This window comes from Folsomia candida, unplaced genomic scaffold, assembly GCF_002217175.1.
Source record: "Folsomia candida strain VU population unplaced genomic scaffold, ASM221717v1 Fcan01_Sc005, whole genome shotgun sequence".
Classification (NCBI taxonomy): domain Eukaryota; kingdom Metazoa; phylum Arthropoda; class Collembola; order Entomobryomorpha; family Isotomidae; genus Folsomia; species Folsomia candida.
Window position 1 is genome coordinate 6,184,402 of NW_019091197.1, and position 24,790 is coordinate 6,209,191.

General features: G+C 37.6%; 7 protein-coding genes across 7 annotated transcripts; 5 read left to right on the forward strand and 2 right to left on the reverse strand.

Annotated features, from left to right (window-relative positions):
- Positions 1–1,379: 1,379 nt before the first annotated feature.
- Positions 1,380–3,260, forward strand: LOC118435909 (interferon-induced, double-stranded RNA-activated protein kinase-like). Its single transcript, XM_035852429.1, has one exon. The coding sequence runs from the start codon at positions 1,380–1,382 to the stop codon at positions 2,442–2,444; it is 1,065 nt and encodes a 354-aa protein (XP_035708322.1). The 3' UTR covers positions 2,445–3,260.
- Positions 3,261–3,369: 109 nt separating this feature from the next.
- LOC110850103 lies at positions 3,370–4,198 on the reverse strand. The gene is made up of 2 exons (XM_022097586.2): positions 3,723–4,198; positions 3,370–3,649 (listed from the first exon to the last, which is right to left on the reverse strand). Exons 1-2 carry the CDS (start codon positions 4,092–4,094, stop codon positions 3,518–3,520), a joined length of 504 nt encoding a protein of 167 aa, XP_021953278.1. The 5' UTR covers positions 4,095–4,198; the 3' UTR covers positions 3,370–3,517.
- A 2,587-nt stretch (positions 4,199–6,785) lies between these two features.
- Positions 6,786–7,883, forward strand: LOC118435826. The gene is made up of 2 exons (XM_035852272.1): positions 6,786–7,013; positions 7,272–7,883. Exons 1-2 carry the CDS (start codon positions 6,963–6,965, stop codon positions 7,839–7,841), a joined length of 621 nt encoding a protein of 206 aa, XP_035708165.1. The 5' UTR covers positions 6,786–6,962; the 3' UTR covers positions 7,842–7,883.
- On the forward strand, positions 7,855–10,762 carry LOC118435910. The gene is made up of 4 exons (XM_035852430.1): positions 7,855–7,880; positions 8,630–8,937; positions 10,300–10,448; positions 10,521–10,762. The coding sequence occupies exons 1-4, from the start codon at positions 7,855–7,857 to the stop codon at positions 10,569–10,571; spliced, it is 534 nt and encodes a 177-aa protein (XP_035708323.1). The 3' UTR covers positions 10,572–10,762.
- Positions 10,763–11,396: 634 nt separating this feature from the next.
- LOC110850454 lies at positions 11,397–15,122 on the forward strand. Its single transcript, XM_022097885.2, has 7 exons — positions 11,397–11,663; positions 11,727–11,922; positions 12,523–13,002; positions 13,127–13,228; positions 13,293–13,667; positions 13,729–13,836; positions 14,080–15,122. Exons 1-7 carry the CDS (start codon positions 11,655–11,657, stop codon positions 14,496–14,498), a joined length of 1,689 nt encoding a protein of 562 aa, XP_021953577.1. The 5' UTR covers positions 11,397–11,654; the 3' UTR covers positions 14,499–15,122.
- Positions 15,123–16,102: 980 nt separating this feature from the next.
- LOC110850178 (chitin deacetylase 8) lies at positions 16,103–18,173 on the reverse strand. The gene is made up of 7 exons (XM_022097653.2): positions 17,965–18,173; positions 17,743–17,908; positions 17,513–17,652; positions 16,958–17,229; positions 16,735–16,893; positions 16,396–16,584; positions 16,103–16,330 (listed from the first exon to the last, which is right to left on the reverse strand). Exons 1-7 carry the CDS (start codon positions 18,148–18,150, stop codon positions 16,213–16,215), a joined length of 1,230 nt encoding a protein of 409 aa, XP_021953345.1. The 5' UTR covers positions 18,151–18,173; the 3' UTR covers positions 16,103–16,212.
- A 3,554-nt stretch (positions 18,174–21,727) lies between these two features.
- On the forward strand, positions 21,728–24,648 carry LOC118435911. Its single transcript, XM_035852431.1, has 8 exons — positions 21,728–21,880; positions 21,943–22,101; positions 22,173–22,337; positions 22,394–22,525; positions 22,716–23,098; positions 23,170–23,595; positions 23,697–24,035; positions 24,097–24,648. The coding sequence occupies exons 1-8, from the start codon at positions 21,728–21,730 to the stop codon at positions 24,545–24,547; spliced, it is 2,208 nt and encodes a 735-aa protein (XP_035708324.1). The 3' UTR covers positions 24,548–24,648.
- The last annotated feature ends 142 nt before the right edge of the window (positions 24,649–24,790 follow it).

A 24,790-nucleotide genomic window follows, 5' to 3' on the forward strand; every position in this document is an offset into this window, starting at 1 on the left:
ATCCCCTACATATACATATACGCCAATAAAACTTAAAAAGTGTGCCTCCCTAGTACTACAAAATAATATAACATTACAAAAACCACAAAGTCTGCTGGACATTTATGAAGGGAAGGAGTCCATCCCGAGCCTTTACGAATATCTCGGAGGACGAATCGAGGACACAAAATCTCAGCTGTGGCACAACTCCTGCACTACCATCGTTTGTGGGTGGGATGGGTCGTTCGGATCTAAATGTACGATACTACAGGATGGACAAAATAATTTGTCCTACGGCAAGGCATGTCACCCAATAAAAATTCAATTATTTATTTGTTTAAAATATAATTGAGATTAAGGGACACTAGACTTCCAACTGGGTTGCTGACTATTTATTAATTACACAAATTCTCATCTTCTTATTAGCCGGATTACCTAATTGGACAAACTTACTGCCATTGTGATGTAAACATCTCCTAACCCAGTTGCACAATCCTTTCCATTTTTAACCACACCGCCATTTTCAAAATAGGATGAAGAAAATCCCTTCTGCCAAATGGACTCGTCCGGATGCCACAATCGTCCCATGACTAACCCCAACGTTTGCGCAATCCTATTCTTCGAGGAGGACTGCCAAGATTGCCATGACACCGGGCTATCCATTCGTTTCAAGAAGAGACAACCATTAACGGAACAATTTTCTGAAAAGATAAAATCAATTCGGATCCGGCAAGGCTGCCAGCTAATTGCGGTGAATGAGTCGGACGAGAATCACGAAACTGGTAGGATTTACTTTACAGAGACGGAGTCCAAAATAAAGGTTAGACAGCATCATGACACCATCATTACTAGTAATTTATCAGTAACATCTCTCCAACTTACCACAGATGTATGGCCCTCCCTCACAATATTTCTGCTACTGCGATTGCACCATTATATCCGGTCCACTGTATAGTTTGGATGTTCAAAGGAGACATCTGACAGAGTTCCTAATTTTACTGAAACCATTGATGTTTTACTGTCTACGCCTACACCAACGATTGCTCCACCCACGACGGAAATTACGAATATTCCCGCAATCATAGACACAGTTCCAACCACAACTACAATCAGCAAATCTGAATCAATGATACCAGTGCTTACGCTAATTGCGATTATAATAGGAGTTGCGGTAATTATTGCATTAGTTGGATTTGCTGTTTTGAAGCGGAGAACAAATCACCAACCTGTTTTGGATAATACAAATGGTAAGAAATTTTTTATAGACATTATTTTTAGGAACATTTCTTAATTTGAAATATAAAGGTTATGCAATTTATATGGAGCTGAGCTAAAAAAAAATGAGCTTATCATTAACTCATCCTCATTAGTAACTTCTAAAATTGAAAATATCTCAAATTATGAAATCCATTTTATACTTTCCAGTTGAACTAACCGCCCTTCAAACTTCTTTGGAACCCCACCCCGTCCTCTGGCGGACCATCCCATCCCTCCAATCCTTAGGAAAACTAGGCAGTGGCTACTTTGGCACCGTACTCAAAGCTATCGACACCGTGGACGTCTACAACTTGTCCGGCTGTGCCATCAAGTGCGTCGATATCGATAAAACCCTTAACTCAATGCCGCTGAACGATTCCGCCGTTTTATTTTCAAAACTCCTCAACGAAGTTCGCGTCCTCAGCAAACTAAATTCTGATCACGTCGTCAAGTACGATAGTTGTTGGGCAGCGTGCACTTCTAGGAATGGGATCACCACACACATTCAGAGGCTTCAATTGGAAGCCTACATAGACACCGTTGTTGAAGAAGCCTCGGTTTCCGTGGGCATACCAACCTCTGCATACGGCAGAAACTATCTCTTCCTAAAACTAGAATTTTGCGATACAACTCTCGATAAATATATTGCAAAATTTAAAAACACAACCGGTTGTCATACCCCCTTAGTCACCAATATTTGGGAAACGGCCCTTCAGATAGCAATCGGGCTAAGGTATATCCACACCAAGAAGATTATTCATCGAGATCTCAAGCCAGCAAATATTTTGGGCGTGTTAGTAAATTCAAATACAATCGTTTGGAAGATTGCAGATTTTGGATTATCCGTAACTTCTGAGGAAGAGGAATATTATGGGAATCCCGCAGGTACGGCGATCTATCGGAGCCCGGAAATGAGAAATGGTTCAGTTTACTCAAGCCAGACTGATGTTTACAGCTTGGGCTTATGTTTTCTCGAATTAGTTCAACTATGCGGAAATACCTTTGACAAAGTAGATGTTTTCGAAAAGCTAATAACTTTGAGAGAACAGAGTAGGCGAAACTTAATCAAAAACATTATCCCCAAATGTGTCCATAAATTTGGGAAGATAATTATTGAAATGTTACAAGAGGATCCTATCAATAGATGTAACTCGGGACGACTTTTTGATTACATTAACCGACATTGTGCCAAATTTGGCTACAAGTAAATACAAATTAAGGTAATTTCGATACGTTCATGTAGCAAATATCATTCTGCAAATCGGTACAAATCAGTGTTTCTATTTAGGCGCCTAAAATTATTTTTATGCATGCATAATGCACAAAAGTGCATAAAATTAAAAATTAGGCTCAATATGACTCTAAAAACTCTAAAAGTCATATCATTCTCATTTTATTCGTACACAAGTGTTGAGCTGCCCTAATTACTTTAGCAAAATGAAAATTAAAACTCAAAGTTGCAAAAATTAAATAATTTTAACACGAAGAATATTAATGAAGACAGTTTGGGTGGGTGTTTTTTAACGTTTTAAAACACTTTTATGCACTAATTTTGTACAGGTGTTTTTAAACAGCAGAAACACTGGTACAAATAGCACAGGAGAATATCTAGTAAAGTCAAAACAATTATGTGCATAATCCATGAGAGAAGTCATTCTCACATTGCGGTGCCTCTGCTCGTTACTGTCCATACATACTTCCAATGCATTGAAATGCGCCCAGCATTACGTTATAGAAAGGATATGCTTAAGTTAATCCGGGTACGGCCACAGGTAGATTTTCCCAATTCAAAGTTACAAACATTTTATCTGCACAAAGTTAACCATTGTTGCGAAAGATGAAACAAACTTCGATATTAACTCAGGATTAGACATACACGTCGATTATGGTCGGTATTTGGGACAATTTTACATTTTTATCTTCGTATTTATTTCGTGTATAATAAAAATTAATTCATGTTTATTAAAACCCAAAGCAAATGTGTTTATTACGAGTTTCCAATAAAGCTTTATTAAGTTATCTGATTTTGAAAAGATCAAGTTTTATCGCGCAAAAATTTTCAGACCGTTTGAAACATTTGTGAAGCAATGCTCCTAATCTGTGATCTGATTTTTTAGTAAATTAGGGCATATATACATCAAAAACAAATACTAACAATTTTTTATTGTGCCACTAATTTATTTGATGTGATAATCTATAACTAAAAAATTAAACAAAAACAATTCATTATCAATTTAGAATGCAATCCTATAATTTTTTGTCACCGACTTATTCGTTAAATTTAAATAAATTCAGCTTCTCGCAGCACATCCCCAGCAGCAATTTTAGAAACGTTCCTTGCATTAAGGCCTCCGTTGTACTCACTCTCCTCCATAGTCAAGAAACTGCATTGGTTATTCCAGTCGATACAATTCTTGCTCAAAAATATTAAAACAAAATTAATCATCCATGACTATATAAATTTACCAACGCTTCGTTATTATTACCACAAGGCAATACTTTTCAATCTCTGCCGCAATTTGGTGTGCATCTTGATTTTTTAAAGTCGAATACAGCCTAATTTTAGCCTTATGTGCCCCCCTGGCTTCTACTTCCCTTACAAATTCGACCACTTCGTCGTCCAATTCGCACAAGATGGCCACCGTTGTCGTATAATTGGAATTGATGAACTGGTCAGAATAATGACCACAATTGTACCAATTACAACTAAAACAAGCCTCACGTCTCCAGACGGCAGAATACTTGGTAGTTCTCCGTGTCCAGCTGAATCCGTGGGCAGCATTATACGTGCTATACCCGTTTTCATCATACCTGTCTTGGTAACCCTTCGTGCGGAGAAATATGACTAAAATGTACATTATTTTATTAACACAAAACGCTATAATAACGACGTTTGTCAACCTTAGACAACTTAAACCACCTGCAAAGGAATGATGTGATTTACGAGTCAGAATCGTGTACGTGGGAGGAGGGCGTATTTTTATAACTAAAATATTGTTATCGCAGAATTAATGACTGATAACCGATAGCATTGTTTGTCCTGACACTATATGTTTTGTATATTTCCTTTATTTCTCTCTGCACTTTAAAATTTATCGCATACTTGCTGATCTGCCTTGGTTCGTTTATTTGGCTCTACCAACACCAACAAGGTATAGCAATCCATGCGTAGAATATTGGTAAATAAACCGTAGCATGCGTTAGAAATAGCTCGCCCTATACTCTCTTATAAAAAAATTCAATTTTTGTGCACTATTGGTGCAATAAGGTCAATATTGTTTAGCCATGGTATTATGGTGCAATTGTGTTGCACCGTTGGTGCAAATGAATTACAATTATGTAAATCGTTGGTCCAGTCCAGTTATGCATAATTGGCGCAAAATTGTGTACCGAGTCAAGATTATGTATCTATTTTGTGTGATTTTTCTGCACTGTTGGTGCAAAAGAGTCCAAACTATTTTGTATTATGTTTATTGATTTAGATGATAAAATTTTGTCAGAATTTGAAGTCTAGTTTTCTCAATTATTTTGCACTATTGATGATTGGTCCATTGATTTTCTCAATTATTTTGCATCAATTCCAAACTATTTTATATTATAGTTTGGACACTTTAGCACCAACAGTGCCAATGAACCACACAAGGTAGATACATAGTTTTACTATTTTGTATTATGTGTATTGATTTAAATTACAAAATTTTGTCAGAATTTGATGCCTAGTTTTTCCAATTATTTTGCACTATTGATGATTTGTCCATTGATTTTCTCAATTATTTTGCATCAATTTCTTTCCAATTTTTCTTATTCATTGAGGCTAAATAGTTGTCTAAAATCAAAACGGGGGAGATTGTAAAGCGCCAATTGGCGGAGAAAACATAGGAACACACAGACGGACGGACAGACAGACGGACGGACAGACGGACACGACAAGTTCAATAGCTCCCATGCTTCGCAGGGCGAGCTAATAATTGATTGAGTTAATAGAAACTTATCGTTAACATGACCTGTAAGTTATATGTAGGTCATAACATAACGAAATTGGTGACAAATAAATACACGCATCCTTGAAACAGATTAAATTTATCTCATATATGTAACTGTCCTCGCAATGAGTCATCACGACTTTGATCCAGCGATGTTATCTAACACCCACTTCTTCGTAGTACCACAACCGATTATAAATTTGGGTTGGACACAGTTCCTAGCCAGTCCAACTTCATCTGTCATCCCATCATTTTAAGTGCGAGCTAAAATGTCCTGCCTATTAATTTTTACATTCCACGTCTTGTTATTGGCAACCGCACTTACAATGCGACATCGTGAACTGTTTATCACGGATCTTGATGGGACAAACCTTATTTTGTAGACTAACTAATACTATTAAACAGATGTTTTGTTATTTTCGATAATGTTACCTGTGAGTCCAGCAATTTGACCTCAAAGTTTGAAAAAATGCTCGTTTTCACCGTGTGAGGTCAACCAATTTCTCGCCCTTAGTTTTTATCTCTAAATCGGACATTGTTCTGACCGAGCTTGACTTCCTGTCTAGAATGTACCCCACGAAAACGTTTTAAAAGGGGAAGGATATCCTAGAGACAGTTTCTTATAGTTGGCACTTTCATTACAAAGGGTTTACGAAAGTAACCAAATATTTCGTAGCGCTTATCGAGTCTGGAATATACCGCCGATTACAAAAAGAGGAAGTCTATCGGAATACCGGAATTCGAAACGTACGCCGGTCGAAAAGGTTGACCGGGAAGCGCCGGTTGGATTAAATCGGGCAATTTTAACACTATTCATGCTCTGTTTGGGTATTGTTTCCGTAGCAGGATTTTCCTTTATGGTGGAAATACGTGACTTGATAAAACTTCTTGCGGCAAATGTGATAAATTTAGTACGCAATAAATTGTTAGGATATGCATTTCGGTGTTTTACTTATATGAGTCAACACAAATAAGATGCATATCAAAATACGCATTATTATTTATCATTTCCAGACTTATAAAAATAACGAAAATGTACTTTTCCAAGAAATAAATTGATATTACCTATTGAATTACGAGACCTTGGATAATTTAATTCTTAGATACATCTCTAGGTTACTCTGGCTACGATTTTTGGGCAAGAAATAGATTAAACCCACAAGCCAAGAAATATTTCCATCATCAAGTAACTGTCCATTGAAGGTGACCCCAAAAATTATATAAATCCTTAAATTAAGGATTTATATAATTTTTGGGATCTCCTTAAGGACCTTAAAGTAAGATACACATACATATAAAAGATAAATATAAGCTGTAAAATACACAATAGTCAAAAAGCACCATTACAAAAAAAAATTCATAAATGCGTCATTCTAATGGATATTTTTGTGACTATCCCTTCGCTACATCTAATTTTAACATCTGAATATACTTATTAAGAAAAAAGGCAATAAGTACGTGCAACCCTTATTAACACGACCCTTCTAAGAATTTCTCAAAATAACCTTTGGAAATTCAAACCTACGTCGCCACTCAGCCACGGCGGCAGTCATTCCAACGGCCACTTCAATGTTCCCAGGGTGAAATATTTATTTCCATTCCACCATTGGTCATTTATTCGCCATCAATCACCCAGAAATATTCACACAACGATTCAAAAAATAAGTATCCACATACATAGTTATCCAACTTTGTCCTCCTGACGATATTCAAATTAATTTCTTCTCCTCTTAACATTGAGCCATGGATACAAGATCGACTCTAAAATCTCAGTCCGTCTTGGAAAATCCGATCGTAAGAAATACTCTGGTGAAATATTGTTTCTGATAAAACATACCGTGTCAAATTACTAGCATGAATTCAATTATTACTAATCTCACAACCATAATTTGCACAAGCAGTAAAAATTTGCAAGATGCAACTTAAAACCTGTGCAGAGATAAATCCGCGAGAAACACTTTAGGACTAAACATTTCATTTCATTCAAGTTCTTAAAAACTTTAAGGCATTCGTTTATTTATGATAAATATTTTACCACTACATAATTTTCAGATTCTCTCCAACATTTTTGCCCATTTGGACACCCACTGTGCCAAATTGTTCCGCCAAGTCTCCAATATTTGGAACACCATCGGAGCTACAGTGCTCGGAGCGAGGATCATCCTCCAAATGAAGCAAGGGTCCCACCTCCACAAGTTCACCACACTGGAAGAAATTCAAAAAATCAACCCTGCCGTTCTAAGACGAATCTCAGTAAAAGGCACAAGTGACTTTAACCCGTTCGAACTTCCCACGTCGTCCTGGTGGTGCCAAATCAGGGAAATTTACCTCGTAATGGTTCCCGAAATTTGGCCAGCACTCGTAGAAACCCTGGTGGCTCACGGGCTCCCAAATTTGGTCAGGTTGGCCCTAACAAAATCACGTCATGACCCAGCTATCCCCAATTTTAGACCAGTGCTCCTCAGAAATCTGAAAGTATTTGAGTTCTACCAGAATGGCTATGAAATGCATAAAGTGGACACCAATCTGCAAACCATCATCGATTCAGCGCCAAACCTAACTGTTTTGAAAATTCATGCAGCCTTCTCCACCAGATTTGGGAAAATGTGCGAAAACGCTTAAAACTTTGGAGTGGATGGCCGTGGGGGATACTACCTTTAGGTGAGTACGGGTGCTAATCATAGGGATCGTTTCTACATGTGAAATAAATATAAGAAACCGCAAATACAAATTTGTAATCCTCAAAATATCAGTTAGCTGGGTTTGTACAAATTCAGAAATATTTTAATATTTGAAATCTATGAAACACCACCTTAACATTTAGTTGCTCTATCGAAGAATTTTCCATTTTCTTGGCAGAACCTTTATAAAATATGAATTTCGAGTATGTATAAAAAACCTGCAGTGCAGACTTCAGATAACCAGAGGCAGTTCAATACATTTTCTGTTTCAAATTGCAGCTTTACTTTTACAAAAATTTAATCACAAAAATTACAATGAAAAATTATACTACAACTTCTAGGACAATATTTTTAAATCGGTATGGGTCATCCCATAGAGTCTCACCGGATAAAAATTTTCCTAACTTCCTCCATATTCTTTCATTACTTAGAGACATCTGTACCAAATTTCAGCATTATATGACAATTTTCAAAATTTGGTGCACCATACACCCACCGGCTAACGACCTGACCGATTTCGCTCATCTTCGAACCTAGCCTCACTTTTGACCTTATCTACGTTTGCGCCAAATTTGAAGTCAATCGGATAAGTTTAAAGAGAGTTATCGTGTCGTCATACAGACAGACGGACAGACAGACATGATGAACACATAAGCCCTGGCTCGGGCTAAAAACTCATAAAATTATTACAACAGGGTACACCTTAATATCACTTCTACTCTCTTACAGAATTCAAAATTTGGAACACCTTCACCCCTTCTTAATCCAAGTCGCTCCCACATTAGAACACCTCACTCTCGGCGTCAAGCATTACAGCGGATACTCACCTGATGCAGATCAGATAACTCAATTCTCTGCTTTCCCTAGGCTCAAGTCTTTACAAAATTTTGCCTCTGAAGTTTTCCAAATTGACGAATTCCTAATTCCTGAAAATTTTCCAAAGTTGGTCTCCCTATCAAAGGAACTTTTCGACGTGAGGAATCTACACGTAATTCAAGGTTTGGGTCTCCCAATGGAACGTCAGGTCCGGCACTTAGGTAAATAAATGTCTCTCAAGTACTCAGAAAACAAAACCATTATTTTTAGCCGGATTCCCACAGAATTAACTTATATTTACCCAATTCTGTCTGTCTGTCTGCCTGTCTGTAACGCATCCCTTCTATGTATTATTCTCAGCCTATCTCACAATGCATTACTGAGTTCAGTAGGCATATGGCAGACAAGAAATTCGATCTGACAGTGGTTTGCAATCACCACCCAATTAGTCAGGCTCCGTACGACCCCTACCGGAGAGTAGGATTTGTTTTAGCTACATTCAAGCATATGTAAACACTAAATTTACGATCAACATACCGATCTAAAAATTCGATTTTAGTTGTGTGGTTCTGAGAGTAAGTGGACCACGATGATCATGATCGAGTAGACGAGAAGTTCCTATACTTGACGCCCCGATCCGATCATGATTGGGGAAACGACAAATTTCATATTCGTAATTGCCGTGGTGCCACGGGCACCACAATACGCCTAGTTTTCAAATACTTTTAGGAGTAACACGACTCACTCTAGGGTAGTGTGGGAACGATAAAGCGTTCCGTCACTTTTTCGGCTTGGGGACATGCGGAGACGATGTTTGAGGGAGGAGAGATAATGACCAAAAATAAACGGACTGGCCAGGCATTGAAGCCTGGTGTCTCTTGTATACCGGACAAGCGCTCTGCCACTGAGCTACCACTGCCGTATATATTTGTCATTGGTTTTCTCTCCGTCTCATATTATCATCGCTCCTACAGTAGGAACATGGAAAAACGTGGCAAGAACTAAATCTTTTGTCGAGTTGAAATAACTTCATAAAAGCTGAGATTTTGAAAATCTTGCTTCGTATTCGGGTTCTCCATGAAACCATTACGACGCAATTCGAATAATCTTAAAGATCAGTACTGTAGGAGCGATGATAATATGAGACGGAGAGAAAACCAATGACAAATATATACGGCAGTGGTAGCTCAGTGGCAGAGCGCTTGTCCGGGATACAAGAGACACCAGGCTTCAATGCCTGGCCAGTCCGTTTATTTTTGGTCATTTTCTCTCCTCCCTCAAACATCGTCTCCGCATGTCCCCAAGCCGAAAATGTGACGGAACGCATTATCGTTCCCACAGTACTTATCCGTAAAAATGTGAAATTCGACGAAAACTGTGCTAGAATTTCGAATTATAAATATTCTCACGATTTAGTGAAGTTAAATTCAGGAAATTATCCTTAAGAAATTATTTCCCTACCCTTTACTCCATGTTGTCTATGTAGAGAAAAATCTATCGACACAAAATATGCAGCACTAATGAAAACCAGAAGTTACGGTTCATAACCAAATAATCATTAATTAAGTAGTTTTCATTACTAGGCCTCACAGAATTGAAACTTGTTTGCCGCAACGAGTCCGGTAAGCCAACCGTTTGTGAAGATCTGCCCTGCGAATGTGATGGTGGCAAGTTGCAGGATTTCATTTCAAAATGTGACACCCTTCAACGACTAACTTTGCAAGGAATTTTGGTATGTTAATTACACACTAAGGTAGTTGTTAGAATTTCTAAATTATTTAAATTAATTTAACACTTTCCGTAGTGGAGACCTGCATCAATAGTTTGCATCTTGGACTTCTTAGCTGGGAGATAGTCTTCTCTTCCGGTCGTTATCATGGAGTAGAGTTCTGCAAGGTCCTGTTTTTTTATTTACTGAATGTCTCAAGTGTTAACAACAACATACAATTTCAAGCTTACTGATCAACTTTATTTACCATTACATTTGTAAACAATGTCATCTCATTAATCTGGATTTAATAATGTCCTCAAATTTTTTAAATTCATTATTCCTACAAATATATAGAAAACTGGTATTGAAGATGCAAATGAATAAATTTACAATGCATATTTAAACAGTCGCACGAAAGTCGAAAGTCGTACATTTATTATCATGAAATCATACATTGTTATATATATTCGAACAGTACAACAGAATTTTATATACTTTGCCATGAGTCATATTTATTATTATTATATGTAAAATGAGTTCACAATGTGATTAAAGGGTTTCAAATCCCACAAATTTTAATCATTAAAAAATTGTGCTAAAATAATTCCTCCCATACATAAACAAGCATGCATCATTCAAGAAATGAAAATAGACCAGTACACAATGTAAAGTTACATAAATAAATAAAAATGCGAAATGATATTCTCCTCTTTTTCAGAGATTCTTTCACGCTTTAGTAAATCGATGCGTGCGTGATTCAGGTGAGACAGGATATTAATAAACATGTTTAATTCATACGCATCCTCGCAATATACAACTTGATGAACAAGCGTGAGTCAGCATTATATTTAACTCGGCTCGTATTTTTTTTTGCTCACCCTCATCCCATCACTTTGACTGTGTTGTGCTTTTCATTGCTACATAGTTACCTTGCAACGAAGGAGGGAGAGGGTTAATCACTTACTTACTTACCTTCGTCTCATCACGCATCCTCATATTATTGTCCAAAACTAGTAGGTTGCTATGTATTTGAAGCTCATTTTATTTGCACACATGTCGCAAAAGCAAAAGTGGTTTGTTTGGTTTTTCTATCCTCTCACATACCAAATTCATAAACAGTTTATTACCATTGTTATTCTTGCTGTTTATAAATTAACATCTGGCTAAAATCGGGAAGTAATATTTAGTTAATTAAAAATTACAAAAAATCGAAAGGAATAAAAGGACATGACAAAGGTGACATTTTTTTAATTTATTTTTTTTTGCAAGTTATGCAATTTTGACTTTATTTTTTACTAGGCGGTGGGGATACAATTTGTTACCGGGTTATTTTTTCCCTTAACTATTCTCATTGCGGGAACGTTTGGTCAACAGTATTTTGATGGTGGGGGGAACACCCCAAATTCCCAGCATCAGGAGGAATGCAGTTTGACGAATTGCGACTCCTACTCAAAATGTCCGCATGGTTGGATGGAACTCTACACGGAACGATACAGTATAAACATTTTTTTAAATATTTAATCAAATTATTACTCCTTCCTTATATGAGGTCGTTTTTTGACAATTAAAATTGTTGCTTCAAAAAGCAGTCGCCTACTTTTCTTAACGTGATTCTTCGCAATCCACGGCAGCGTGTATAACTATTTGAAATTAAACTTTCAAAATTTTAGTTACCTAAAAACGTGGAGCTTTGCAATAATGATAAAAAATTATGTTTTCTCGTAACGAAATGTTGCGAAAACATAGTTTTGCAATAATAGTCGCCCAAGATTTTTGGTGCACTGGAAATAATCCGGTCTTAATTCATCACCGTGTGAGGTGCAGGTACATAAATATGACTCCACCGCGGTCGTGTTAGTCATCGTCACCACCATGGTGAGAAATTTATACCACACGGTGACAATCTTACACCAATAATTTTCACCAAATTAAAACAAGAAATTTACACCGGATTATTTGCAATGTAGCAAAAAGCTCATGAATTTAAAAAAGTAAATAAATTTCCCTTACTACGAATTGTCGCATGGACGATAAACTCGTACACATTCTGAGAAATAATATTATCAATTCATTTCTAATTTAATTTTCCAATTAGCTTGTTCCGGCGGGAAGGAAAAGAAATACTGCTGCTTCCCGGGTCGGACACCGCTATGCTACCACACCCCTTGCTCCGGCCCGTCGCCCACCTGCCTCAACGGTTACCGAGAATGGAGTCGGTCCACGTCCCAGTGCTGGAGGAACGACGAGATTAAACTCCACTGCTGCATCGATGGACATCTCCCGCAGTGCTTTAACACCACTTGTTCCGGTGCGGGAGACCTCTCAAACCAATGTCCGGGTGGGTATGGTCAAGTCGCTTATTGGAAAGGGGCGGGTTGGGAGTGCCCCGCTCACTTGGAGATGAGGACTTGCTGCAGAACTGGAGACGATACCCGACAGAATCAGAATCCCTTTAATACGCAGCAGAGAAACAATCCATTTTCCAATAATCAACAAAATTACGACAGAAATTATCCCCAAAATAATAATTACCCAAGTCAGAACTCAAATTTTAATCAGCAACAGAATTACCAGGGTAAAATTCCTTAACCTTTTTCACCTCAAATTATTATGAAATTTAGCTCGTATTTGGGCTAGCAAAGGTTAATTGCTAAAAAATACCAATATACGTATAAACATTTGTCTACTTTTTCTTAAAGGTAGCTCCGATTTTCGAGACTCTTGTCAGTACACTAATTGTGAGACGTATCCTCCACGATGCCCCGTCACACACTCACAGGAACTATCAACGGACAAAAGTTGTACGGAAAAAGATTCATCCATAGATATTTTCAAAAATTGCAGAAAAAATTTAAATATTTTTAGATTGCACACAAGGCCGAGAACGGAGACTTTGCTGTCGCCCCGGACAACTACCCCCGTGCTACGATACTTCCTGTGAGTCTGGTACGAACTTAAGGTGCCCCAATGGCTACCGGGAATGGAGCCGGGACACGGTTGGCTGTGGTGGTTCAAACGAGCAGAAGCTTCACTGCTGCGCTGAAGGACAGTATCCCACCTGCTTTAACACCACCTGCGCAGATAACCCCACCTGCCCGGCGGGATTCTTAGAGGGGAACTCTCGCTCAGGGGAACGACAGAACGAGTGCGGGTGGAGAATGTCGCGAAAAACTTGTTGTCGTTCTGGTAACGATCAATTTGCAGGAAGGGATGGACTCTCGTCACAGGGTGGATTTTATGGTAAGGAAATTTTAAAAAAACAAGTTTTACAATTTTTAAGGTCTCATGTTCAATTTTTCAGACCAACAACAACAATCCCGCGGAACACCGGAGGGGTGCATATTTTCAGACTGTCAACAATACGCCAGATGTCCGTTATCTTATACAGAAATGTTCACTGACAGAAAAAGTTTGTCATTAAAAATATTAATAATAGACGGCATTTCTACCTTTTTAGAATTTCCGTATGTCTCGAGGGCGGGCTAAATTTTCAAATTCCATTTCAAAAATGTAAAGACTACCCCCTCCCGCTATAAATTACAAATTTGTTCCCTAAATTTTGCCCACTCTCAAGAGGTACGGAAATTCTAAAAATGTAAAAATGTCTAATCTTTTTCAAGATTTTCAAAATTTATGTTTATAAAAACCTTAGCTTGTCCAAGCGGTCGTGAACGGAACATGTGCTGTCGTCAAGATCTCCTCCCGCAGTGCATCGAAACCCTGTGCGATTCTACCTACTCGGTCCAATGTCCTTACGGATACAGAGAGCAGAGCAGAGGAAATCAGGGGTGCAGTAGTAGCCTAGATACCAAACTGTATTGCTGTTCGGACTCTCGACAACAGGGCCACTGTTACAATACGACTTGCACGAATAGCGGGCAGACCGAGTGTCGTCGCGGGTACGCTGCGACTGCGAGGGGAAAAGGGGTTGAGTGGGGCTGCCCTTGGACAGCGTATAAATCTACGTGCTGCGAAACTGGAAGTTGGAATGGTGAACCTAGTTTTGGGCCTAACATCGTGACGATGATTGCCATTTTATTTGGGGCTAGATTCTTGCCAGGGTGTGTTTGAGGGTAGAAAATAACACAATTTTTTCCCCTGTTACAGAACCGTTGTTAGCACTCTTTAACTGTGTACACTACAAATAATCCTGTGTTAATTTAACACCGTGCGCGGTGCATATATCTATAACTAAACCCCGTGGTGTCAATTATTGTCACCAAAACGGTGACAAATTTATAACACACGGTGCTACACTTAAATGGATATAAATTAACACCAAATGGTTACAAATTTATACCAAATTAACACCAAGAATTTTATACCGCGTGACTACCCCGAATTATTTGCAGTGCAGTTTTAATATGTTTTAAATCTTAAATCGAACTTAATCCTTATTTCCAAAAGTTTCATGAGGAATTTAATGGAACTTATGTTTTGTTAAAAATACCTAAATATTACATTTATTGTTAAACTCTGTATTTTTATTGTAACTTTACTTAATCATTCAATTTGTAGGTTATTTTAGTCTAGTACAAATTTCTCCATGACGTACAAGGAAAACCTACAGGGTTGATGAAACTGAAAAAGTAGCATATTAAAGGTTACTACTTTACTAGGTTAATAGAGCCATAGACAAGTTGTGCATTTGTAAAATTTCTACGAGAAAATAAATGTTTATGAAGAAATGACAAACTTTATTAAAGCATCTTACCATGTTTTACAGGTTACCAAAACATTGCATTTAACTTATGTCGCCCATAAATTTGGGAAACAGATATTTCATGTTTACCAATGATGGTGGACATAGGTCTTTAACAGTGTTAATGTTGGTAACCAAAGTACGAAGGTTTATCTGCTCTTCTTAAAAAAAGTGAACTTGAATAGATCTCACACGAGGCCTGCTTCATTGACCTTGAATCTATACTAGTCACGGTTAACGATTACAATCAATTTTAGTCTAATTATAATCGTCGAAAAATAATCATCAATTTCTACGATTATTTTGAAAAATAATTGATTATCAGTATCATTCATGTTTTAGCTGATAATCGTTAACCTAAATTACAACGTATATCTCGCACATAATTAGCTTGACCAGAACCGAGTTAATTGAGGTAACATCGTTGGTAAGGTTGTAAATTAACCATACAATATCTTCTTGGCGTTTGCGGTCAAGCATGATTTCCGCGACGGTTTCAATTTTCTTGGTCAAACTCAACAGTTTGCTCATTTTGCCTACTCAGCCTTGATATGTCATCAAAATACTTATCGGGAATGACCAATCCGCCTCTGCTAAGTCCAAAGCCCTATTAAGAGCGGGAGCAATGATTACTATCAACTACGTATTCTGATGGATTTATCATCATGATAACGCCTTACCAAAAGCATGATGAATATCGCACCTCGGCAGAAAAGCCATGTAAAAGTTTTACGACATGAAACTTTCTCGATCAATTTTAAGAAAACTGTGAGAAAAGTTGGTGCTGAATCAGCATACGTCCAGATGCTGATATGATATGAGTTTGGATTAATCATCTTCCATCCGTGCCGGATGAAAAAACCCTGATTGTGTTTGGGTTCTATTAATTTTCTAATTAAACCAATTCCTAGGTGTGGTATTGAGAAGTGAATGAATTGCATCCGTGACGCATCGGAACATGATAAATAGTAAATAAATTCAAGTATTCATAACTTTATTCCTAATTAAAGTAAAATAATTTGCCAGTTTAATTAAGGCAAATTCTACCAACGAAAATACTACCCATTTCAAAATGTACATCAATCAATCTATCAATCCGATTAGTTGACCTTCATCATTACCGAAGTATCGTGCCCCAATCCCAAGTGGATCGTGCAGTGTTGGATAGTACAATGGGCATGGGATGCAGGAACTCATAATTCTACAAGTGTATCAACCTCAATACTTCAACCTCAACACATTTTTAATAAAAATGTCACCACCAACCTTTCCCAAGTGCCGTTGGAATATCTACAATTTCTGGGGAAGACGCATGACCTGACGCGATTTGTATCTTCCCGCCATGGAACAAAGGTATCAATGTCAGGCATACCAGTTGGAGTTTGCATCCATGCGCGTGCTTGTGATATTCCAATTACGTACACGTCACTGAGCGCTCCCAGGTAATCTAGAAATCTAAATAAATGGGTAATAAATACAATGCATTACTTAGAAAGGGATCTTCAAAATGGTTATAATTATACAGGGTGGTCCAAAAGTAAATAGTAACACTAAGAAACTGGCCAGCGACTTTTGGACTATCCTGTACATAAATATTAGCACTACTGCATTAATCCCGACATCCTTTGGGCATATTCTGGCCTATCCGGTGGTCCTAGGAACCATGCTGCGTGTGTCGAAATAACCAAAGGTGCCCTAGTTCTTTGATACTGATCGTTGAAGTTGGTCAAGAGTAAATTATACATCCCTGCCATTGTCCTGGGACTGTGTATCAATAAATTATCAATAAATAACGATTAAAACACACCGTAAATTGTTTCATACATACATTGGGACGCATTCTTCCAGAACGTTGCACGGTGTGAGATCCTCTGATAGGAAATTAATCATTGGAAAACTCCAAAATCCAGGGAAAGAATCATTATGACATGGCGGTATCAAGCAGTCCTGTGTGGAGGCGTAGTCATTCGTATACGGCCACAATCCAGGCACCCTTTGGTTAAAGGTTGGTCGCGAACTTTCCCATTCAAAAGAACCACTCATTGCAGTGAACATTGTATTCCCACCCATTTGAAGGTAGGGAGCTCTCATCCCTTTTATCTGAAAGTAAGCAGTGTTTCTTTTTGGACGTCCGAACTTTTTTTGCCGTTCAAAACCAATGGACAAAAGTGGTCAAAACGGTCAAAAGTGGTCAAATCTTGGTTAATTATATATTCATATAACCTATTGACCATTTTGACCGTTAATTCGCACTGTCCAACAGGTGGTTAAAACCGCCTTTTGGACGCCGGCTCTTCCAGTGTGGTATTAACCACACAAAACTCAAGAAGTAACCGTGTGTGATTAGGAAATAATTTTGTAATTTTATAATGGATTTGTGTACGTATGATGTAGGTAGGCTTCCAAAGCGACTGATTTGATCCCGTTGATCTACAATTTCAGACCGCCACCCAGACTCACTCAATGTCCTCCAATATGCCATATTTCGGTTGTACGTTATACTATGGGCTGCAATATCGTGACCTAAAGTAAAAGTTTTGAGAAAAATATGTAAGGGCTTCAACTAATCTTCCAATCATGTAAATTACATGACGTGATAGTAATTAACAGTACCACTGGCCCATAAATCATGGACTAAGGAGTAGTTGGTGAACTCGTGTGTCACAAAAAAAGTGACCGATATGGGTGCTCCGTTTGGGTTTCTCCTGTCGTTGAAAACTTGGTCAAAAAATGGATGGTTTGTAGATGTAATTGCCCCATCGAATGTGAATAGCAACATCTATGCGTCATATGTTAATTTTAAAGAGTACTTGCATTTAGGAAATGTAAACCAACCTGTGGAATGTTGGGTCCAACTAAATTTCCTGGAGGTATGTCAGAACTGCAGCGACAATCGGGTAAGTAGCAAGCAGATAGGTTGCATGGTAGTGCCGGGACAAATTTAGGGTCAACTTGTGAAAACTGGTGCGTTACACGAAATGTTATGGCACACAACGTCATCAAAATTATTAACTGTCCCATTATAAAAGTACGATGAATATTGTTCCGATCTCAAATAATAACTGATCGGGATCGATTAAGTCGTGGCAGAATATGTGCACAGATATGATATGGAATAAATATGTCAACCAAACACCGATAAGCCGAAATTGCCTTTATTGACACAGATAAGATATTGAATTATTTTATTTCAACAGAATATATACATTTCAGCCGGAAAATTAGTCATGTTTAATTATTGAATCGTTGAATTTTAAAGTCGTAATTGCAACAAAATTACGACATATCGATAAAAAATACATAATCAGCCTGTGGTATATGTATGTGTTAGCTTTTCATGCAACTACCGATATGTACTCAAGGTTAGAATGCAAATCTATTCCAGTTTAGCCCAGTTATACTGCCGACGTGTCCTTCCACGTCACATCCTCTTGTTACAAGTATGAGTCCAGAGCTTGCCCCTCCTCAGACTAAATCCACCTCTCCTTGTGTTACATTTTCTGCTATATTTCTCTCATGTAAAACTATACGACTGCTGTTCAGTAGAGACTCTAGTTTGTATGTGAATCCCTTCAAGTCTCGACCACTTCATTCACATACACTACATAGCCTATCTTAAATATAACCAAAATACGACACCGTGTATAACAATTATTAACGGGGAGTGGTCGTAAATAATTAATTTTTAAATATTCATTTTGAAAGAGCACAAAGATGCGTCATCCCCGTTCAAGTAGTTCTCCTCGTTCATAATTGGCCAAAATCCTCACTGACAAATTTTAATCGCTATCCAAGTCATAACCAGAGACATCATCCTCCCAATAATTCCCACAATGGTAGTTATCATAGTAAGTTGAGCGGTGATCAGCATACAAAGGTCAGAGATAAATGGCTCTCAGTAGGATAACATTTCACATATCTCGAACATACTCCAAAGTTGGTCAGCATAGATTAAATTTTGCAAAACTTTACCCGACCCAATTGGTACTGAATTGTGTAATTCACCTGGACCGATTTTACATGCATGCCATACTTTTTTGAGCAGTGAATTTTCAATGTTATTAAGCATTGCGTTGTGCGCCAGCAAGTTTTAGCAAAACTAAAGCACCATTGAGTCCCGTTTAAATGCTCCGACCATAGTATCCTTCGAACGCTAAGCTCTCCAGCATTCCGGGATACGTTCTGACAGCCAGACAGATAGATAGAGATGGGTAACCATATTTTATATTAACTTGTATATTTAGCCACTTCTGTCTGTCTATCTGTCGCAAACCCATCTCGCATTGATGGAGCGCTTAGCATTGGAAGGATAATACGTGTGGACGCGAAGCCACCTTCATGCACCAACCAATACCCTAGTTATTAATATTACTTTTCAGACCCATGCATATTCTTCTTTGGTCAACTTCTCCGCTGTACTTAAGTCTTGGAAAGTCGTGTCATGTTTTTCATAAATACTTTTAGTGTCAATTCCTTATTTCCTTAGTTTTGATCCTTTGATTGCGTTTGGCTTATTTTTCCTTTGACTTTCTCTGCCCACAAATACAAAGTTTGTAGTTTTGCAATGTTGCAGTACAGTGGTTTAAGGAAGTGGAAAAACACTCAATTTTATTTGCAATTTTATGCAAATATTGTTGGTCCTACAACATTTATATGACTACCTCGAATATTAATGTTGCGTGGATGCATTTAAAGGAATTAGTCATGACATATGGGGTTACAGAGTATGTAGATAATTATGATTAAATATATATCCAATTTTTATTTGCGGTTTTTGAAAATAACTTTATACGTCGCCTTGTTGCTTAAGCAGTGAACGTGAATAAAGTTAACATTAATGCACGTCCATTTTACAAAAATTCAGCAGACAATATGATTTTATTCGGTAAGACCACAATTAAATTTTTGTGCGTTTGAAATTTCTTTTACAAGTTTCAATAATCCGAAAAACCAGCCGTACTTCTTCTAGCATCCATCCGCTTCATAAATGCCTCTATTTTGACCAGGGTTTGAATTTTACCGGATTTATTTGTAAATAATTTAAGATTTTCTATACGTTCATCAATTTCTGCCTCACTTCTGACCAGTTGCTCGTCTTCTATCCTGGGATAAGAGACAAGACCTGGATTCATCTCTTGATAACGCCAGAAATTTTTGTCTGAAAACAAAACAAATTGACCTTGATTCTAATTTGACTTATGATAATTTTAAGGAACATATTCATAATGCTTATTTTACTAGTTAATTCAAATTTTTAAAATGTTAAGTTAGAGTAGTTTTAGGTTACTTATATCAAATTGTATATTTAATGTGTCACTAGTGGAAGAGAAGTTGATTACTGTGAACTTGTTAGACATTTTAATAAAGCATTAACAAACAAACAAACAAACTTTAAATTTTGGGGAACTTATATAAAATGTTACTAACCAAGGTTACGACTGATCTTAAGCTCCAAACTTTTGTCCCAGACCAATCTTTTGTCCCAGACCAAAGAATATTTGGTGTGACATATTTGACTCGGGCTAGTGGAGTTGAAGACAATTTTTATTTTTATTTAAAACTGAACTGCTGCTGGAGAAAAATAATGGGTTGGTGGCATGGAATAAATCATGTAAGCCTGCGTATCATCAATCTCATGATACGGGGATAAGATACTCACTTATCTGTATGAGTTTACTGCAAGAGCAGACTTCCACTCTATTGAAGAACGCGATTTGTGCCGTGTTTGATCATTGTTGCCAGCGGTGGTGGTTTGGTTTGACGTAATGCACTGAAGCCGTTCAGTGAATGTCAACGCTGCACCTTTCACTTTACTTTGTGAAAAGTGCGTATGCGTTATTATGATCCACAGTGTGAATGTGCCAACATTCACTTTGATGCTACGATTTCCAGGTAGGCGAGTCTCCTCCACGACGCATTATAGAACTCTACATATAATATTCTTCATTTAATGATTTGATTCTAGTTTTAATAATCCAGTTAATTAATTTGTTTTCCTACGCTCATGGGTTGACGTGACGATAACAACTCGAAATTGAATATGATGATTATTAATATTAAACAGAGATTGACAAATTAGTAATGGAGGATTTAAATTTAAATTACAAATTAAAAATCAATACTTTAAATTAATGTCACCCTGCAGACAAATCATCACGTCATTTATAGCTAAATTTATTTAGAAAATTAATTTAGTCTCGTCCAAATTTTGAAATTACACTTCACTTCACCTCATTTTAAGTACATATGATGCATAGTCAACATTACCGATTACCTTAGTTTTGTAGCAGTATGCATTTTTTAACTTGACTGCTTTGCATTAGTGTGCATTGCCAAATTATAAGTATTGTAATGCATTTTTCATAGAGAAGATGCTTGCATGGAAATTTACATGGAACTTCACAGAGTGGAACGTTGAGATGGTGGTGGTGGTGAGGAGGGGGGTGGAACGAACGATGACGCGGGTGCGCAACGGACAAAAAACAAGACTGCCAGCAACTCATGTGTTTAACATTAAAACTCAACATAATAAAATAATTAAGTAAAAGCACACATATTTTTTCACAAAAATAAACTGTTTTAGTCATCAACACTAATTATGCATTCCAAAGCTGCTAAAAATAGGGGGGTGTTGAAGGACAAAGAGATCAATGCAGATCAATTTTCTGTACCTGCTAAATTATGGCAGCACAAATTCGTGGGTGGGAGGTGGGAAAAAAATGCCGAGCAGGTCTTACCAACGGATAAGCCGGTACTTAGAAAAAATACCTGTCCTCAATAAATTGTTAATTAATTAATTAAGTTTTTTTCCAGCTCTTAATAACCACTCAATTTCATCGCGACGCCTGCTGCTCACAGGGAAGGGCGAACATACTCAAGGTGAAAGTGAAGGATAACAATATCGCCATGGTTATGAACCCACACGCCGAAATTTGGCTGAAGACGGAACACTATTTCATCAAGGACTTGCAGGTGGCGATAATAACGAGAGGAAAATAATGGAGGGGAGAATTTATAAAATTAAAATCATCTTTCTTCCACAGAGTTTCACGGGAACATTTGTGAACGGGGTGAAATTGATGGAGGGGGAGGAGAGGAGGCTGGCAAATGAGGACATCATTTCATTCCCAAAGGACCATCGCGATCCATGGTTCAAACAATGGGAACGCGAGGGGAGGCCAATTCCGGATTCGATGTTTAAATATTTCGTATGTCTAAAAGTTTAATGATATTCTGGAATAAAGATTCAAACTTATATTTTTAGGAGGCATCCGGCCTACTTGCAAAAAACACGGGGATTGCAAATGGTAAACCGTCAACAGTACAAAAAGAAAAGGGACTGGACATTTGCGAAATTTCACAAATTCTTATTCTCAGTGTGATTCAGAATCCAATCGTAAGGTTTAAAAGAAGAGTATTTATAATTTTACCTGGGGTGGCGAATTTTTTTTAAATACACAAATGTATATAAAATGTCCTTAAAAACTGTTAAATTTCTTGGAATTGGACAATTTAATAGACAGTTAATTGCTAACTGAGGTCTGTACTGGAGATTTCCAATAATTAATTTCGATAATTTGTTGCAGATACTTTCAAAAATCCTTAGCCATCTCTCCCTCCCTGCATTGAAGACGGCTCGCCAAGTTTGCCAACAGTGGAGAAAAGAAAGCAACAGATTTTTCTGTACTCTGGGACATTTTGACATTCCTGGCGTAGCGTGCCCTCATTGGCCAACTTTAAAAGCATTTCAAGAAATATTGCCAATTCAAAATGTAACCCTGGATCTCAATCCAATCCCAAAGTGTATCAAGACAGGAATGGACGATTGGGAGCCGATAGAAGGAACAATGTGGGATTACGAACGCGCAAAATATTTGCAAAATTTGACCTGGTTTTTCCAAACTTATGGAAAAACTGTGAAAACTCTACAGCTAATTCTCAAAGCGGATTCATGGAGCGTTTTCATGGCGTAAGTTTCTTGTGTGGTTAAATAACAACACTTCTTGACTTTAATTGTTGGACAATTAATTCTTATTTTAGCATACTTCCCAAATTGGAGAACCTCCAGTCTCTCGCACTCGAGATTACTTCATCACTAAATACGGAAGAGTGGGCGACTACAGTAAAGTTTACCAAGGATTTAAAACTCTTATCCGTCAAGCAGTTAAGCTTCAAGTACGAGGAGAGAAATTTAATGGTTGGGAGAGGGCCAGGCATGTCACTCGAGACGAAATATACCAAGCTTATTTTAAACATTTTACTCATGTTTCCAAAATTGGAGGGGATAAAATTCACTGGAGCACGGCTAACAAACTTTAATGCAATTTTCTTCAAAACACTGGAAAAGTATCCGGATATGATGGCAAACGTGGATTCCTTCTCGATCACGAATGGAAGCAACGCTTCTCTTGACCCCGACTCGTTAATAAAGGGACTCACGAAAGTCAATTTTAAAAAGAAGTTGAGGTAGGTAATCTGAGCTATTTAAAGAAATACGATACAATGCCGTGATTAATAGGAGGATACAATTTCAGCCGAAATTAACAACAATTTTTTTGTGATTACAGAAAACTTGAAATTAAAAATGTATCCGTTCCCTCGGGGAATTCTAGAACGCCTAAATTATTGTTCAACCTCGTACAGAAATATGCAGTAACTTTAGAACATTTAACTTTAGGAGTTCAGAATCCTGCCAAATTTTTCCACGCTACTGGTTATCCCATATGTCCAAAATTGAAAGTCCTTAAGATCGTTGTACAGAACAAAGATGTAACGGCGGAACGTGGAAATCCTACCAGATTACAGATCGACTATGGGGTTTCCTTCCCCGCTTTGGAAACCATCATTTTTGATCGGAAAAAGAAGTTTTTGAAATACAAGTATCCTTTGAGTTTGGCTGAGAATGAGTGAGTTACCGTGGTTACCGTTTAAATCAATCACTTTCTTATTTAATTTCCTTAATTTCAGGTCTTTCATCCCATTTTTACCTCCGAACGAGGAAGCAGCTTGCCGCACCGTGAAAACAATTATACTCCCGGAAATTGGGCGATCTGGGAAGGATCCTGCATACACATTATTTATGTGTAAGCTTAGCATGGGATTTCCCAATGCGAACATTGATCAAGAAAGATTTGTCCTCACCAGACGTGGGGATTGGCACCTGCTGAGAGATGATGGTGAGCCGAACGAAGAATTTCGAATTTCGAATTTCAATGAGTTCGTCATACCGGAGGAAAACGGAGACCTCGACATTTTGCAGGAAAGGGAAGACAATAACCCAACCTATTCCGTTGACGGGGACGACTCTTCCAGTGACGAGGAAGACGAGATGGATTCTGAAGATGGCTCAACTGAATCTGACGATAATTTAATGGAAGACGATGATAACGATGGCATGGGCCAGTGTGCTCAGCAGTGATGTGCCCATATGGATAAGGACGTTAAACAAATGTTTTATTTTAAATTCATACATACATAATTATATATTTTATAATTTTAATGTGTAGAGTTAAATAGATAATTTGCAGGTAAATAAAAAAAACATTTATGAAAAATACGAAATCAAGTTACAAGAAATCATCATTAGGAAACACAAAATATTTTAGAATATTACACTAGATACATTGAAAACGCGAAATATTTCACTTCCGTGATAGTCAAA